The following is an 18542-nucleotide window of genomic DNA, read 5'->3' on the forward strand; positions in this document are numbered from 1 at the left end:
GCACTGTGTTTGTTTTCCTGGCCTTTTTCTCAGCAGAATTACACATTTAGAAGTGATGTGAAAGTGATCAGGAGAACAGAGCAGAGCAACTGTAGACCAAGGACAGAACTGTGAACATTTGCCTACATTTAGGGGGCCAGGAAATAGAAACAGAGAAGGAGACCAAAAAACAAACAAACAAACAAACAAACAAACATCTCCCCCAGAGAATTAGGAAGAAATTAAGAAGGCAGTGTCATAAAACCTCTTCAAGAGGGGAGTAAATTTCAAGATTTGATAGTATGTTTCAAGTGCGGATACATTTATGTAGCAAGTTAAATAATCCAATCCTATTTTTACAAAAGATATGAAGAGATTTTTTTTGCCATTTATTTTTTAAAATCTTCCAAAATTAAGCAAGCATTACTAAACGAACATCTACTACAATATTTCCTCAATTTTTTCTTTGATTAATCACCCCGGTAGGAAAGACAAACATACTACCATAACAATTTAGTGGGTACTACTAGGGCAATACAAACAAAGGGGAATATGAGGAATGCAGAGAAAGAAGCTTGATTATTTCAGTTTGAAGAAGAGGGGAGGCAAGGCCCAAAGACAGGCCGTGAGTGCAGCTGACATCAGAGCCGGGGCTCGAGGAGGCCGTCAGGGGGGCTGAGCGGGCAGGAGGCACCGGTGGGAGGAAGCCCCCCACATGCCTGGGGAGTGAAAGCACACAGCCTGCTGTGCGCACAGCCCCCCAGCTGGTGAGGGTGCAAGCAGTCACAGGGGGGGCACGGAGTGTGGCGTCAATGGAGTACGGGACAGGTTGTGAGTCATTCAGACCTGAGTTTGCGGGCAATGAGGACCCAGGAAAGAAATTTAAATGGCAAGTTCCCTAAACGCAGCTAAGGATGATGTTCACGCGAGTAAATGTTTGACAAAATAGCTAGAGGCCAAAGAAATTAGGGACAAATCATTACAATTATTACTACCAATTGAAAATCATTTAAAAATGAATATATGGTAATTCTGACATTAAAGTGAAAAGTATAATCAAAATATAATATGCAGACAGCTACTCTGAAACATAAATGCTTTCTAAATCAAGGAATATATGTGGTAAATTTTGAAACATAACAGAGTTACTATTGATACAAGACAACAGATACCTAAAATACATGTAAATATTTGTAAATTTTGTCTTAAAATTTGCTAGAGGAACTTTTTAACCTAAGTGTCTATAGTTAGTATTTTAAAAGCAAAAACAAATTTGGTTTCCAAAGATGAAAAATATTAAAATGAAAGCAACAGTAACAACTACGTCCTAAACCCACAAAAACATTCATACGTTTCTGATTGCTCATTCACAACCTAAAAGATGTTCAAACGTAAGCACATTTATTTGAGAACCAAGATGGTTCACGATGATAAACTTACCGTTGGCTTCACCAGCAACTGCCCCATCACTGTGAACATGCGGGAGAGGCCGACGGGGGTGCACACTGAGGGAGAGACCACAGACAGAGAGGAGGCACATGAACCGCTAGTTTAAAAGTACAGAACGAACTCAAAGGTTATTGTTTCCAGAAAACTCCTGTCTCCAATTTTGCCAGAGGATTCTTCAATCAAAAAAGAAGCTGGGGGCACGGGGATGTGGAGGAAGAAAGATACATAAAGACTAAAGAAGGCTTAGGATGCTCAAGACTCTAGCAGTCCAATCAGAGTAAGTATTTTCACTTAAAAGAAATTAAAGAAAATCAACTAAAGGGCAGATTAAATTTCAAGAGCTAATGAAATTGAGAACCAGATAGGAACATCTAAAAGTGACAAGTATTATCTCCACTCCTTTTAACTGCATTTATCTACTTACAATGTCTCTGAGATAGACCATAATCCCTCAAGTAAGACTGAACAAATTTGAAATAAAAACCACAAATTCATCACACAGCATTCCACGTCACCAGCCAAAAGAAGAATCTAGGGTTGTCTGGGTGGCTCAGTCGGTTAAGCGTCCAACTTCAGCTCAGGTCATGATCTCACAGCTCGTGGGTTCGAGCCCCACGTCGGGCTCTGTGCTGACGGCTCAGAGCCTGGAGCCTGCTTCCGATTCTGTGTGTGTGTGTGTGTGTGTCTCTCTCTCTGCCCCTCCTCCCCTTGTACGTGCACACGCTCGCTCTCTCTCTCTCTCTCTCTCTCTCTCTCTCAAAAATAAATGTTAAAAATTAAAAAAAAGAAAAGAATCTAACGCTGCAATGGATGCACCCGCGTGTGCGTGTGCGTGTGTGTGTCTCTCTGCAAAAGACGCTTTCCTTAGAGAAAAACACGCACATTTTCTTTCAAGGTTTCAGTTTATCAAAATTGATCTTAACGTAAACACAGTTAAAGGCTAAAGCTTTAAAAATCTCCAAGCTGTTAAGTACTCTCATCAGGAAACCTTACTATTTTTCAAAACACAGAACTCCACTTTCCCATCAACCATTAGGTTGGAAAAATACTTACAGAGAAGTAACAAACATCCCATCAAAGATATACAGGAATATAAATAGGGTAGGTAGAACTCCCAGAGATCTAAAAAGAAATGTAAATAGATTTTAGTAAATCCAAAATATTATACATTAAGATATAGGTTGACATAAATTAATGTATGGTAAACATCATAATTGCCTGTTTGAGTCTGCTAACCCATATAATTTCTAAATTGTACAATAAAAAAGATCTAAAATAGAAGAAAAGGAGATAACTCTTGCGAAACCTGTTTGGAGGGAGAAAAAAAGCCTCCAAAGAATTTTAAGAACAGAAACCAATTAACAAACAAAAAAAAAAGCTGCTTGCTCGTTCTGAATACAGCAAACACATGAATACTCTGTTCTTATACATGTCTAAAGACTTAATCTGTAACAACAGGATAACTCTACAAGGAATTATTACAATGTCTAGAAAGTGCATGTGTAAGTATATCCCGTAACTCTACAAGGTATTATTACAATGTCTAGAAAGTGCATGTGTAAGTATATCCCAAACTATCGTCTCCATCAGAGAAGCCGGTTTACCATACAAAGACTCCATGCTGGCAGCGTCATTGTCAATGAGCGCGGAGGCGACCCACACTATCCCAAGAATAAGCAACGCGAGAAGAATAAGCATGACCAGAGTCTCTAAAATTCGGGCTCGGATTCCCTGAGAAAGACAACGGAGACATGATTTCAGTATTTTATGTCATCTCACGAATAATTAGGTTTCTATCTACACGAAAGCACAAAAATTCTTTGGAAGGGCAGGAAATGTATATTTATTAGCAAGATAAAACCCACTAACTTTAGAGTTTGTAATGTTTAGACGGACTTTTCTTTACAAAATTATGTGAAATACCATTAAGCTTTCAAGAAAGCACTAAAAACATTCTCTCTAAAAACGTTTTGTAGAACCATCTTTTAAAACGCAGGTTAATGAATTCTTAAGCGATTCTAATCAAGGGCGTCTCGGCTGTTGAGGCGCACAGCCGGGCAGTTCCGGGAGCACCGCACTTGGCCAGAGCACAGAGCACCCACTTGGGCGAGAGAGCAGGCCCGGCTCGGCTGCTCCCACAGCCTCCAAGCGCCCTCTGGTGTGCAGCCCGAGGACTCCCCGAAGGAAGAACACTGCTCTCAATGACCGATCGTTCCCTTCTTCACATTAGATGAGATGTCATCACTTCATGCAGCTGGTATTTAATAAAGCCTCTTTATGCACACTTTTGTTTTAAATGTAAAACATTCTGTCCTCAGGGCCAAACCAGAGGCCAGACCTTTAAACTTGAAACCTACTAGAAAAGGCAAACAAATGAACAAAAAACAACTTCCTTCTATTCCAGCAAAGTCACCCAACGATTGAATCCGTACCTAAATTCAAAGATGCATTCGATGTTTTATACTGTAATGCACTAATGTACATCTAATACAGCAAACAAAATTATAAGTAAACCCATGCCTCTCAATAAATCCTGTAATCTTTCCTTCCATATTAAAAATAGTTTAAAGAAAAAAAATAGTTTAAAGATGTGTTACAAAGATCTAAAACATATACTGACTTCAACTTTACCCTGATACTATTTGCTGATTTCTGAATTAAAGGGATAGGTTGCACTTCAATCACGGCCCCGGGTGCTCAGATGCAACAGAGAGGACAGGGAATGCCCTGGGAGCTCGGATGCAACAGGGAGGACAGGGAATGCCCTGAGACCCCGGCGAAGTGCCCCCAGCCCTCCATAATGACTCAGAGTCGAAGGGGCCTGTCCTCACTAGTCCAGTCTACTACAACAGGGCTGCCTGGGCAGGTTAAGCGATGTCCTCAAGTGTGGAGTCAGCACATCTTAAGTGTTCATAGCAAGGGAGGCCGGTGAACCAGAATGAATGATGCTTGTATTTTATTTAACACATCAGCTCTAACAGTAGCTATTACTCAGGTGAGATGAAACACGAACAGTCCCCAGACACACTACGAAAAACACACTGCTACTTTCCTGAAGAACTCTCCAGACCTGCACTTCCAAACTTTAAACCACTCAGGATGCCAAACCATGACCACCACCTTTTAATGGTGATTTCTTTTTTCTTTCCTTCTCTCTTTCTAAGCCACCGTCTTTTTTCCTAAGCAAGATTATTACACATCAAGTATTATGTGGAAAGTGTATAAATAAAACGGATAAAAAGAATCGGTGCTCCAATGTGTATCTCTTCCTGACTCTGACTGGAGCCCAAATCCCACCTGCCTCCGACCAGCCCTTAGTAGTAGTCGGGCTCCCAAAACACGTAACGTGTGTCTTAAATGTTATGACACATAAGCTAAACACTGTAACAGTGTTATAATATACGAACTAAACAGTAGTGATCCTTGGAACCATCTGAGACCCACTGTCCAAACAGAAGTGTTTTAATAATGATTGTGATAATTACTAAACAAGTGTAATAATGTACTAATAACTATAATATAGAACTGTTACAATGATAATAAACGTTGGGGAATAAATCGACCAGAAGATTTACACACTTCCTCTGACATTTTGGTAAGAAATAGGGGAGCCTGGGTGGCTCAGTCAGTTAAGCACCTGACTCTTGATTTCGGCTCAGGTCATGAGCTCACGGTTCGTGGGTTCAAGCCCCACATTGGGCTCTGTGCTGACAGCACGGAGCCTACTTGGGATTCTCTCCCTTCTCTCTCTTCCTCTGTCTCAAAATAAGTAAACTTTAAAAAAAAGAAAAGAAAAGAACTATTCCTTGGCAGCTAAATGTGTTTTTCTTCAAATATGTTACTCTGCTTTGGAAGCCAATGCTCCATGGGTCTCTCCCATTTCTGTGCATCTCACAGATACAGGCAAGGATAGACAGCCCTTGCTCTGGACTGTCTCTTGAAGGATTTCTGGAGAGCAAACAGCCTTGAAAAACAGAGATGGCATCTCTCTGAAACAGAAGTAGGTCTGTTTCCTGTCTGGTATGAGAAGAATAATGTCCCTCTACAGAACAAAGGGAGGCAGGTTTGCCTGCAGCCCATTTGTGGGTTCCTCCGAGTTCAAGGGTCCTCAGCTATGACCTGAGCCCACTGTAGGAACAGCCTCCACCCGAGCCGCGCTGCCCCTCTGAGGCTAGTGGGAGGGTGGAGTTGTCCTGGGAACAGGAAGCTGATGGCTTGCCTCGTTCTGAGTAAGGAAGTCCTTTGCCTCTGGTCCAGGAGTCTCATGTCCACAACCACCGTGCAGGAATCTAGCAGACTAACTTGTCAGCTTGCAAGTACAGTAAGGTCTCAGAGCCTCCACAGTTCTAGCAGATTTGGGTGGCAAGGGTAGGCAGCTACCACGGCTTTCTGAAGAAGAAAAAATAAGGGCCCAGAAGTTTGGGTTAAGGGCAATGAGAAGACTTCCAGGATCTTGCAGTGAGCTCTTACCCAAGCAGGAGGCAGGTGGGAGAAGTAAGGGTCCCCAAAGACCTGACATGCTGATGCTTGTCAGAGGCTGAGCTGCTTAGGGAGCCCGGTCATAGCTCCTTTCCCAGAGAGGGGCAGGGGGTTACTCTGTTTGTGCACAAGGCCAGCTAAAAAGACTATGGTTACAAGGAACTATTTTTCTTGAATACTTTGTGCTTTTCTGTATTTTCCAAATTTCCTAGAATGAATGTGCATGACGTTAATATGAGAACAAATTAATGTTTTTAATTTTTTTCTTAAAAGAATTAACTTCCAAGAGATTGACAAAATAACTCTGAAAATATCCAAGTTCAGTTTATGAGACATTATGGTGAGCTAGTTCAGGACCCCAACCCTAGCAGCAGACTGCTAATGTTCAGAGCCTGGTCCCATCACTGACCAACTGTGTAACACGGGGCACATTTCTAAGCTCTCCGTGCCTCAGTTTATTCCTTTGTAAAAATGGGTTTTTTAATAACACCCCTACTTTACCGGGTCATTAAAAGGATCAAATAAGTTAACATAAGTAACATGCGTAGCATTAGCCTGGATGCTTAGTAAGCACAATGTAAGGGTTAACTGTAATGAGTCCAATTCTTGCCTTTGTCTTTAAAATTTCCAAGGATTTGTGGTTCTGAATTAAATTTATATCACCTTCTAATGCCAGCTCATCACCTACTTCCCATCTCTGTCACCTACCTTCCACAGACCTGTAAGTCTTTCTTGAGGATGTGAGCACCAGGTTCACGAGCACTTTTATCACATCTCCCACCATCGCGAGTACCACACAAGCTCCCAATGAACTTAACCTCCACTCTACCACAGCCCCCCTCCATGCACTAGCCCGGCTCCCTCTAAGCTCTCCGACCGTGGGGCTGCTCCATGCTTCTCTTTGACACGTCTGGTCCTGAAGCCAGCACTGTTGTCTTCAACACGGTGACCTCCACTCCCTCAATCCACCCAACTCCCCCAACCGGTGTTGTTTCCACTTGCCTAAACCCGACGTTAAACTGTGTACTTTAATGATAATCCGGTACCAATAACATTCTAACATTCCTGGTCCCTTTGATCTCCACCAGACCAGCTCAATTCCACTGGCAGCCCACTCCTTGAATTCTCGGTCCTGTGAAAGACATTTACAAAGTCACGAGAACCTTCCACGTTCCAGAGTGGGCCTCTGCTGTCACTGGGCAATACTTCTGCTGATTCCTGGCTAACAATTCCCTCAGTGGGTTGTCAAATGTTTTCCGTTCTCCTTGATCCTAATCTCATCCCCACTTTCCTGCAAAGTGCAGCTGCCATTACCTCTTCCTTAGCAAGACACAGGTGGGCAGCCTGCACATCCCTCAGCTTCCTTGCCTGCCCCCTGGTTTCTCGGTCTCCGTTCTTACTTCATTCTACAAAGGACAATGGCTCAGGCTTAGAGGCTCCTCCTTTCCCATGCTGGATCAGCACTTCTCAAACGGAGCGGGGCTTGCCAATCCCCGACAACCAGCCCGAAGGCACCTCAGTCGATTCTGATGAAGACACCGGCCAGACTGCTCTGCTCTTCCCCTAGGTGATCTGGCCTCCTCACGGAGCCAGCGACCCTGAGGTTTCCATCTGTAGTCCAAATCTGTAAACTGAGACCAAGAGCCACACATCCTAACCGCCACCTCCCCTTGGGTATCTCCCTAGTCCTAAACTTAATTCTAAAGTCAGACTCGTCATTTTATCCCCTAAACCTGCTCCTTCGGTGTTACATATGGCAATAAATGGCACCGATACCCACTGTGTTATTCTTTCCAGACGTTGGAAACATCCTTGTCACCTCCCTTCCTGCTGCACCCTCTGACACACACACATACACACCTTGGACCCTGATCTATTCAAACACCAAGTCCTTCTGATTCTCCTGTGTCCTTACAACTAAAGCCATCCGCTCCTCCTTCCGCAACCACATCTGTCTCACCTGGACGACTGCCTTGCTACCTCACAGTCCCAATAGCCAACTCTCATCTCTCTCTGCCTCACCTGCTGCCTACATTGCGGTGGGAGTACGATCTCTGCAAAACACAACTCTGACCACATCACTCTTAGTCATGACTTGCTAACAGAAGTATGGGCCAGCAACAGGGAAACAGGTGGACTAATGCAACAGCAAATTAACATCAAATCTCATTAGCGCCACTTCTAGCCAAGTGAGGTGCTACACACATACATCCCTAAAGTTGGGCCTTGCTTTTTTTGCTGTTTAGATACTGTACAAAATAATTATAGACGACACAAATTATTTATGATTGAATAGCATGCAAAAGTGCTGTCCAACAGACCCTTTCGTGATGATGGAAATGTTCTAAGTCACCCAGTAAGATAGCAACCAGCCATATGTGTTTATCAAGTACTTCGAATGCCGTTTCTATGACTGAAGAACTGATTTTTATTTTACTTTTTTTTAATTTACTTATTTTAAGTAGGCTTCACACCCAGGGCGGCCCAACGCGGGGCTCAAACCCATAACCCTGAGATGATGACCTGAGCTGAGATCAAGAGTCAGCTGCCTAACCGGAGCCACCCAGACACCCCTGATTTTTAATTTTCTGTAATTTTAGTTCTTTTAAATTTATATAGCCACACATGGCTGGTGGTTACCATGTTGGTCAGGGCGGAGTATCAACAGTCCGCTTCTAACAAAATCTGATATAATCTCTGTACTCTAAAGTACTTTAAGCTCAATTTTCTTAAGTGTTTTCTTTAATCTTTAATGTTTATTTAGTTTTGAGAGAGACAGAAGCAGAGAGAGGGAGACACAGAATCCAAAGCAGGCTCCAGGCTCCAAGCTGTTAGCACAGAGCCCAACGCGGGGCTCGAACTCACAAACCATGAGATCATGATGCCCTAAGCCACAGTCGGGTGCTTAACCGACTGAGCCACCCGTGCACCCCTGAGCTCAATTTTCTAAATTTAACCTTGATATAAAATTACTTGAAAAACAGCTTGGTTAAAGTAACCTCATTTAACGTGCTATTGCTCTAACTTAATGTTTTTAGTACCATTTATGTCAAAAAGAGGAAATCTACTACTAAATTCAAAAACTAACCCCTCTGTTTACATTAAGAAAAATTATTCTCTCATTTAGAAAAGTAGTTTTTAAAATGCAGCCTACGTACGTATAATCCGTCCGACAGTGATACTTAGGTTCAAGACCTACATGTTTATCCCCATACACTGACAAACTGAGTCCTCAAATAAATCTTCGTGTCAAAAAAATTATATGTGAACAGTTTCTCTCAAAAGAAACAAGCTATATAATTCCAAGAAGAGGTTTTTTCTATTACAGATATATAACATCGAGATGAAATGTACACCCACATGCTTAGGCAGTCAAATAAGAATCATTTAAGAAAAAAAGAGCTCTATAGTCAAATCATATAAACTGTTCAAGATTTATTATCAATATTTATTTTGAAAAATAGTAAATAACTCATCAAAAGAAATCTGCTCGTTTTCAGTTATCAAACTAAGCAAAAAAGAGTGACTTGGCAATATTACGCTTACAGAAAAGGCTGCCACAGAAAAAGTCAACAAAATTGCTGAATATGACTAGGCCTGCTTATGAAATATTGAAGATAACCAATATAGTAAGAAACAGCTGTTATTCTGACTCAATCCACTAGGAGGCCAGGACAGTTATGTTTTCCTTTCAATTGCATTCTGTTTTTCTGATTAAACAAGACAAAAAAAACCAGCCCAACTTGAAATCAGTGAAGTGTCACCATTTATGAGCTTTAGAAAAACCAATAGAAAAACATAAATTTGTTCATTAAATGCAATGTGGCAGCTTTTTTGTCTTCAACAACTTTCGGACAGAGAGAAGAGAGGTAACAGGGCTATGAACAACCAGAGGTTTCACGTATAAATTCAAAATTGACGGACTCATACAAGTGCCAGAAATACATGAACTGATACCACCACGTTTCTTGAGATCATAAAGGTATTACAAAGCCTAAAAAGTAAAGTCTTGTGTGGCATGTAAGATGTGAGACTTTTAAACTTTTGTATGTGATTCTGTCTGCAAAGTAATGAAAGCATTGAGAGCTTTTATCTCTACCATTAATCACCAGCAGGACAGCATATAAGCAAAAAATATGCCTACTGCTCATTTTTCCATTAAGAGTCAGAATCGGGAGTTAGGAAGCCCCAAGGGGAAGGTTCCCATCAACTCTATTCTTGTATACGGCTGAGCTAAAAGATGTGCCAGATGTCAGAATAACTTACTGAAATGCCCTGCGAATAACAAAGTGGCAAAACATTGTCAGAGAGGAAAAAGGTTTCCATTGTTAATCTTAAAAAGGAAAGTCTCCTGAATACAAGGTCACAAAACTATTAAGAACTTGTTCTTATTATCAACAGTGGTACTCCTTTCAAGTAATTTTGAAAGCTTATAGTAAGTCATGTATTACTAAGATTCCAAGAACCTTGTAATAATTTCATCCCTAGTATGAATAGTTATCTCAATCCCTCCCAAAAACCATTAATCTAAATTACTATAATGAAATTCCTCCCCTTTTACTAAAATCATAGTTCAACAAACACTCAACGTATGACTTAAAAACACCATCAAAACGAAGTACTTTCTTCCTGCTAACCAAACACTATATTGTTTTTAAGAAACGTGAGCTATATGATTACACTAGTTTCAATATTATTTTGGAAATTACAACTATCACAACGTTAAAACAGTTTAAATTAAATAGGCTAGTAAAGACTAAATACATGTAGACACAGCTTTCTTTCTAGATTGAAATAAGCACTGAATGCATAAAGTCTAAAACATTAAAATAGTTGTATCTGCTTTTTGAAAATTTTCTGCTGGTCAATTACACACTTAATTGCTTTGTACTGAAGATCAATGAAGTGAAAATTACAATGTGTTTACAAAAGCTCCAACAATAAGCTGATATGTTTCTATGGTGATGAACATTTAAACAAGATTGTGCCTGGACATCCTGACCTCTTGGAACGTATGTAAACACCACTTTATGTACTAGGGCTCCACCCACCAGGAAAGCCTGGGAAAATTTTCTACATTTACAGAACATTTAAGAGAAATATCAAGCCACCGCCTTCATTTAACAAAAAGAGTCTCTTAGTAACATTCAGATAAGGTTTGCACAGCATGCCATCAAGACTGCACCAGACGTACATGCAGTCATCTGGGGAAGATGGATGGAAGCACTAACAAGGAACAGAAAATACAGGCAGGTAGTAATTATTTGAAACCATGAAAAAAGCTACAAACAAGCATCTCTATAGAGTGTCAAACATTTCCCCCCTTGCTCCCAAGGTAATCATTAAGAGTTTGGACCAAAAAGTTTTGGTACCAGGTCAAAGAAAACAGCTTTATAGAAAGCTATGTTAAGCTATAGTGAAGGATTTTTTTAACATTAATATTTTCTTCATTTAATGTAGTCTATATAAGATGGAAAAATTAAAACTTTATGACACTCAAGTTATTGTAATTTGACAAAAAGAATGTATTTTAGGATAAGTTAAAATAAACTATCATTACCAGTTCATTTAACTAAGATGTTCATTGTATTCAAATTAAGCAGAAATTTCTCATGATATTAGACAAGCAAAAATCCTCCAGATTGCAAGTAAATAAATTAACACAACAAGTAAATGAAACAAGTAAATCAAAGAACTGAACCATAGAAAGACTGCAGGGACTCTGTATTAAAATTTTAAAACATAATTCTAAACTTGGAAAAAATATTTCTCAGTATTCTACATCATATCAAAATAACTTAAAGGCCAGCCAGTAAAGAGCCAGTAAAGAGCTTTCCTTCTATTTCAATAAATAGATTCCAATAAATCTGTAGTTCACGGAAATCTGGAGTTCACAGAATCAATTTCACGGAAAAGAAGAGACGGTAACTAACATTTGCCGAGCTCCTACCAGTTGCTTTGTATGTGCTCACTGAATCTTCATGATAAATTAGAAGATAAATTTTATTATAAATCAGGAAGCTCACGTCCCCAAAAGTTAAATAATCTGCCCCTGCTCACCCTGTTCAAGGCTTGCCAGCTTCAGGACCAGACCTGTAAACTCAGGTCCATCAGCTTCCAGAGCCCATGCTTTCCACCTCCGCACACAACAGAATCAAGACACCAAAGACAAACTGACGTGGAAACAGGGCAGTAGGGGAGAATGCTTAAAACCTACTGAAGACAAACCTCTAATTTAGTAAAGGAAGTAAAGCAAAACACATAAAAGCTTCTTTTACTAGAACATTAATTTTCAATTCCAAAATAGCAAACTCATGCCGAGGTCAAATACTCTGTCCTCTAAGAAACTTAATGCAATAGAAGCCAATACCACTATTCGTTTCATAAAACACTCAATAAAGACACAACAAAACAAAGAACATTAGAGTTATTATTTATGACGTTACTACAGCAAAATGTACAAACTTTAAAGTGTAGAATTTAATATGAAGCACTGTCACATGATTTGGATGATCATGTCACATCGCTCATGTGGCAAAAAGTACATTCACACAGAAAGCACTAAGGAATTCGAGAACACCGCAGGAGAGCTCTCCCTGTGACAGTGAACCACACAGGACACACGGACATGAAAAGCTTCGGGCTGTCTGCCCTCACTCCAATCAGACCCTCTGTTAGCTGAGCTAGGCCCATCTCCCTGACTTCCACATTCCCCCCAGCTCTCAATAACAACTATTCTGGGTGGGTAGGTATGCACAAATGTGTGTTTTACAATTTTCCATTGAAAGTAAGTTGGCATTTTTTTAAGTTTATTTTATTTATTCTGAGAGAGACAGGGAGAGAAAAAGAGAGGGTGGAGGGCAGAGAGAGAGAAAGCGAGAGAGAGAATCCCAAGCAGGCTCTGCACCGTCAGCACGGAGCCCAACTCAAGGGTCTATCTTCACGACAGTAAGACCATGACCTGAGCCGAAACCAAGAGTCCGACACTTAACTGACTGAGCCACCCACGCACTCTAATAAACTGGCAAAAAAAAACTTTGGTTTTACATAGCAGCTTCAATTTGGGTAATGTGAGCCCATTACCAAGAAATAAATAGGCTTTTGTCCCTTTCTATTTTTAAATAATGAAAGTATGCTGTTTAGTGTTATATGTCTATTAAATACTTAAAGGAACATGATCACATCCACTGTGGCACCCACGTGGCCCTCCCAACTGCACCAAACTTCCACACCAACCTGGTCAAGTGTAACCACTGATTTGAACTGCCGTGTTCGTCATTTATTGACTTTTATTTTTGATTGTGGCCACACACACATAACATAAAGTCCACCTTTTTGAGCATTTTAAAGCGTACAGTTCTATGGCATTACGTATATTCATTCAAATCATTCTGCGATCACCATCACCATCCATCCCCAGAGCTTCTTCACATTCTCCAACTGAAACTCGGCACCTATTAAACAATAAGTGCTCATTCCTTCCTCCTCCTGCCCCCAGCCCCTAGCACCCAGCATTCTATTTTCTGTCTCTATGAATTTGACCATTCTAGGGACCTCATACAAGTGGCATCACACAGTATTTATCTCGTTGGGTCGGACTTACTTTACTCGGCATAGTGCTCTCAAGGTTCATCCATGTTACAGCATCTGTCAGAATTTCCTCGCTTTTTAAGGCGAAATAATATTCCACTGTCGGTGTATACTACATTTTGCTTACCTATGAATCCATTGGTGGACACTTGGGTTGTTTCTACCTTTTGGCCATTATAAATAGTGCGCCAGGAAAATCAGTGTATAAACATTCTGTGAAGGAGAGACAGGAGGGGGACAGTGGAGCGGGAGAACCCAAAGCTCATCTGGTTACCAGAGGGGAGGTGGGGGAGCAGGGAATGGGTGAAATGGGTGATGGGGATTAAAGAGGGCACTTGTGACGAGCACTTGTTGAATCACTATATTGTACTCCTGAAACTAACATTATACTGTATGTTAACTAACTGGAATTTGAATGAAAACCTGGAAGAGAGGAAGAGAGGAAGGAAGGAAGGAAGTAGGAGGGAAGGTAGGTAGATAGATCAGTCTGTGGAGTGCTTGCTTTCAATTCTTTTGTGTACATACCCAGAAATGGAATTGCTGTATCATATATAGTAATTCTATTTTTAATTTTTTGAGTAAGCACCATACTGTATTCCACAGCATCTGCACCATTTACATACGCACCACAGCGTACAAGAGTTCCAATTTCTTGGGGTGCCTGGGTAGCTCAGTCGGTTGAGCATCCGACTTTGGCTCAGGTCATGATCTCACGGCTCATGAATTCAAGCCCCGTGTTGGGCTCTGTGCTGACAGCTCAGAGACCGGAGCCTGCTTTGGATTCTGTGTCTCCCTCTCTTTCTGCCCCTTAACCCACTCTCATTCTGTCTCTGTCTCTCTCAAAAATGAATAAACATTAAAAAAAAAAAAAAAAGAGTTCCAATTTCTCTACATCCTCACTGATGCTGGTTATTTTCTTAGGTGTTTTTCTGGCGGGGGGTGGGGGGGGGGCGGGCAGGGGGCTGGTTTGCAGTTGTTGTTAGCAGCTGTCCTAATGGGTGTGAAGAAGTACCCCACTGTGGTTTTGATTTGCATCTCCCCAAAGACTAGTGATGCTGAGGGCTTTTCACGTGCTTATGGGCCTCATGTGTCTTCTTCCCAGACATGTCTCCAGTCCTCTCTGCTCCTCTTTTATTTGATAGAATCAGGTTCCATCACCACGTTCTTCAAAATTGCTCTGGCCGTTCTTGGTTCTCTGTTGTTCCGTAAGAATTTTACTATCTGCTTATCACATTCTATAAGATAACCTGGTGGGATTTTTATTCGAGTTGAACTGACTCTAAAAACAAATTTGAGAACTGTTATTTTTACCATATAAAGAAAGTCATAAACACAGAATACCTATCCATTTATTTAAGTCTTCCTTAACATCTTTCAATAAGATTTTTTATTTCCATATATTATTTCCATAAAGATTTCACATATCATTTGTCCGATTTATTTCAACATACCTTGGGCTGTCCTATTATAAAAATATTTTAAGTTAGACATTGTTTGTTGCTATTACTGATTTTTCTATATTTTTCTATTTTATTCTATATTAAGTGTTTCTATATTAATCCTACATCCAGGTTCCTTGCTAAATTTCCTTATTTGAATTAACAACTTATCTTTAGATTCTACGGGGTTTTTCTTTTTTTTTTTTTTTTTTAATTTTTTTTTCAACGTTTATTTATTTTTGGGACAGAGAGAGACAGAGCATGAACGGGGGAGGGGCAGAGAGAGAGGGAGACACAGAATCGGAAACAGGCTCCAGGCTCTGAGCCATCAGCCCAGAGCCCGACGCGGGGCTCGAACTCCCGGACCGCGAGATCGTGACCTGGCTGAAGTCGGACGCTTAACCGACTGCGCCACCCAGGCGCCCCATCTACGGGGTTTTTCCATAGACAATATCATTTGTTTATAATGACTATTTTGTTTATTCCTTTCAATTTTTCCTTTTCTTGTCTAACTGTACTACTAGTAACTCTATTACACTGCTATTATTAAGATAAAAGTACTTAAGATGACATCCCAATTTTAAAGTAAATACTTCCAACATTTTACCGTTAAGTACAATGTCAGTTGCAGACTTAGAGTAGATATCCATAATCAGGTTAAGAACGTCCCCTCGAGTCCTTAGTCTGCTTTTTAATCACGAGTGGTTACCGATTTTACTCAATGTGTTTTGTGTCCTTTTTGAGATGCTCACTTGACTTTTTTTTTCCTCACTTGACTTTCCTAATATGAATTATAGGCATGATTGCCTAAGGTGAAACCAATCTTGCATACCTGAAATAAAATTTTCTTCAATGATGATCTTTTGCTTACATGGCTGGATTCAGCTTAACATTTTCTGATTCATAAGTATTCACAAATAAAAATGGCCATAATGTTCCTTTCTCATACTATCCTTGTCTACTTTCAGTATCAAGATTATACTAGTTCCATAAAATAAAACTCTGAATGCTCCATCTTCAAATCTCTGAACAAATTTGTATGAAACTGAAGTTATCTAGTAAAAATATGCCACAAGCTGTCTGGACTTGACTTTTTTAAACCAGAATGACTCTGTAGAACATCCATTTCTGGCAATATCGAGAATCAGATATCCTTATTTCCCTCTGTGGGAAAAAAAAAATGTCTAAAGCACAAGGTCAAATATTTTTAAATCTCCCTTAAATCTTCTCTTTGTCTATTAACTCTGAGAATGCACTGAGTTTGGTACCTCTCACAGTGTTGGTTTTTCCCAAAGGTCAGGTCATTTTCTGAGTCCCTTATTCATCTTTATATTTAAGAGTTCTTGTCCTGCCTGTTCTCTTTATCACCTCCCGCCCGTGGTGACAACAGAACTAGTAAGTGGGTCCAGAAAGTAGATGTGGGCAGGCAAGATCCAGTTCTGAATGGAGTGCCCAGCAACCTGTATCCCGGTGGACACTTGTAAGTACCTCCTGGACTCCAGCACCAGAGCCCCATCTTCCATGCCAGCCCACAGTGGGTGTTACTGCTGCTTGCCGACTGCAGCTTGCCGACTCTTTGCTCTCTGTTCCCCACACCCTTTACCAGTAGAGCCACATGGTTTTAATTTTTGTTAAGGCCAGGTCAAAGAAGAATTTGAAAAACACAGTTATACTTAGACAATTGGAAACGCTAAAATCAATTAGCTAAATTAGATGTAATATCCTATGGGACAACACAATAAAATGCTTGGGCTGTCTTTTGTTTGGAGAAGAAATCAATTATATCAGACAAAATCATTTCCATTGCTCTTACTTCCCTACAGTTAACTCTAACCCTAAAAGAAGTGAAATAGCCAAGTCGGTAGGAAATCAGCCAAAGGTACGCAGCCCTACAACATGAGATAACCTCCAAGGGACACTACACAATGCCCAGGACTCCACTGACAGAACACCCAGGACCTCTGCCCGTTTCCAAGTTTTGGACAACTTTTCCCAGCACCAGAAAATTTATGTACACAACATACATTATTAAAGGAAAAAGGGCATAAAATGTATGTACACAGCAATTATATTTACAGAATAATCCAAGTACAGATACTGACAGGTGATTTCGAATGATATAAAATATAATGTGAGGTTAACTGGCTTCCAATGAAATTGGTTAAATTAAAATTAAAATATTAATGAAAAACAATAGAAGTCAAGATACACAAGAGAATCAATCAAAATCATCAGCCTCAAAAGTACGCTTTACACAAGCCTGATGTGACATAGAAAAACTAAACATTAAGGATCCTGCGATACAGACGCATTCAAGAAGGATTTGTACATTTGTAGAATTCATCTTGGAATCTCGAGGATTTCTGAACATCAGATTGGAAAAGATCTTCTTTGAACAGTAAAGCCAGGAGAGGCCAAAACAGCTTTCGAAGCTAAAGAGGACAGGCCGAAAGACTGAACCCCCATATCTGTCGACAAAATCAGAGCCAATTCAAGCAGGGACCACAAAACCTCCCAGTCTGGAAAAAGGCCAAAGAATGTCCCGAAATTAACAATTAGGGAATTAATACTGTATTCCAGATAAAAGGCCAGTAAAGCTAACAAGTAGAGACAGAAAAGGAATCAGAGACATGAGTTCAAAATGATGGATTAAACACACACTTTTTTTAATCACAGAAGACAGGAAAAATATATAATAAACAATCAATCAATCAATCAATCATTCAATCCACACTGTCCCTAGCAGCTGCAACAGAACCAGACATACAGTAAGTGGCCAACAGGAATTAACCAAATGAGTTATGCTAGAAGACAAGAGCATCCGCAGACTAACAATGTTAAGAAATCCATAAATGATAGAAAGTAGATGGGATCAAATCTATGGAGAAATGTCCCAGAGAAACTATAGACCGAAAATAAAGGGGAAATAAGAGGAGTGATCCCAAGAGCTACAAGCTTATAGTCAAAAAGTCCAAACCTTATAGAACTATAGTAAAGATAAGAATCTAATAAAGTATTTAAAAGTAATAGATAAGGGTAATATTCTTGTATAACTGCTTTGAATAACTGAATAATAACATAGAGAAAAACTAATTTAGATTCATTCTTTTCAAGCATCTCACAAAATTAATTACACAGATTAAATTACACAGATTAAAACTCACAGAAAAGGTACCTAAAACTAAAAAAAAAGATTGTATTATTCATTCTTGGCTTTTAGGGATGATAACACTTAAAGAACTAAGCCAGTATCAAATTACTAAGAGAGAGTATAAGTTTAAAATGTAAAAAAGCTAGGATAAAATGAAATCAGGTTTTGTTTAGGTCTGTTTATATGGTATTTATTGTCAAGTCCTGAGTTTTCTCATATAATTAATTTAAATGCAATTAAGCAGCACAAGTCATAGTTAAACAGGACCAAGTAAAAAATGTACATGCATTATGAACCTTATATTAAATCAACTTTCTAAAACCAACTATAATTGTTGGTTATATTTAAACCATTTTTAACTAAAAAAAAAAATTTCTTTCTTTCTTTCTTTCTTTCTTTCTTTCTTTCTTTCTTTCTTTCTTTCGAGAACACATGCACACACTTGCAAGGGAGGG

At 39.8% G+C, this 18542-nt stretch overlaps 1 protein-coding gene across 8 annotated transcripts in view; it reads right to left on the reverse strand.

Annotated features, from left to right (window-relative positions):
• Positions 1-18542, reverse strand: part of LMBR1 (limb development membrane protein 1) — a 151187-nt gene that overhangs the window by 57451 nt on the left and 75194 nt on the right. For 6 of the 8 annotated variants that reach the window (XR_003967335.1, XR_003967336.1, XR_003967334.1 and 3 more), the window contains exons 6-8: positions 3033-3159; positions 2482-2550; positions 1420-1484 (exon numbers count right to left, since the gene is read on the reverse strand). Coding sequence is in view for 5 of the 8 variants with exons in the window: in XM_030308893.1 (XP_030164753.1) it covers positions 1420-1484; positions 2482-2550; positions 3033-3159 (261 nt within the window). In the remaining 3 variants the exon portion in view is untranslated. Of the gene's footprint in view, positions 1-1419; positions 1485-2481; positions 2551-3032; positions 3160-4259; positions 4647-5647; positions 5735-18542 lie in introns of those variants that run through there. The other 2 variants (XM_030308895.1, XM_030308896.1) reach the window with 2 other exon arrangements.

Source organism: Lynx canadensis, chromosome A2, assembly GCF_007474595.2.
Source record: "Lynx canadensis isolate LIC74 chromosome A2, mLynCan4.pri.v2, whole genome shotgun sequence".
NCBI lineage: Eukaryota > Metazoa > Chordata > Mammalia > Carnivora > Felidae > Lynx > Lynx canadensis.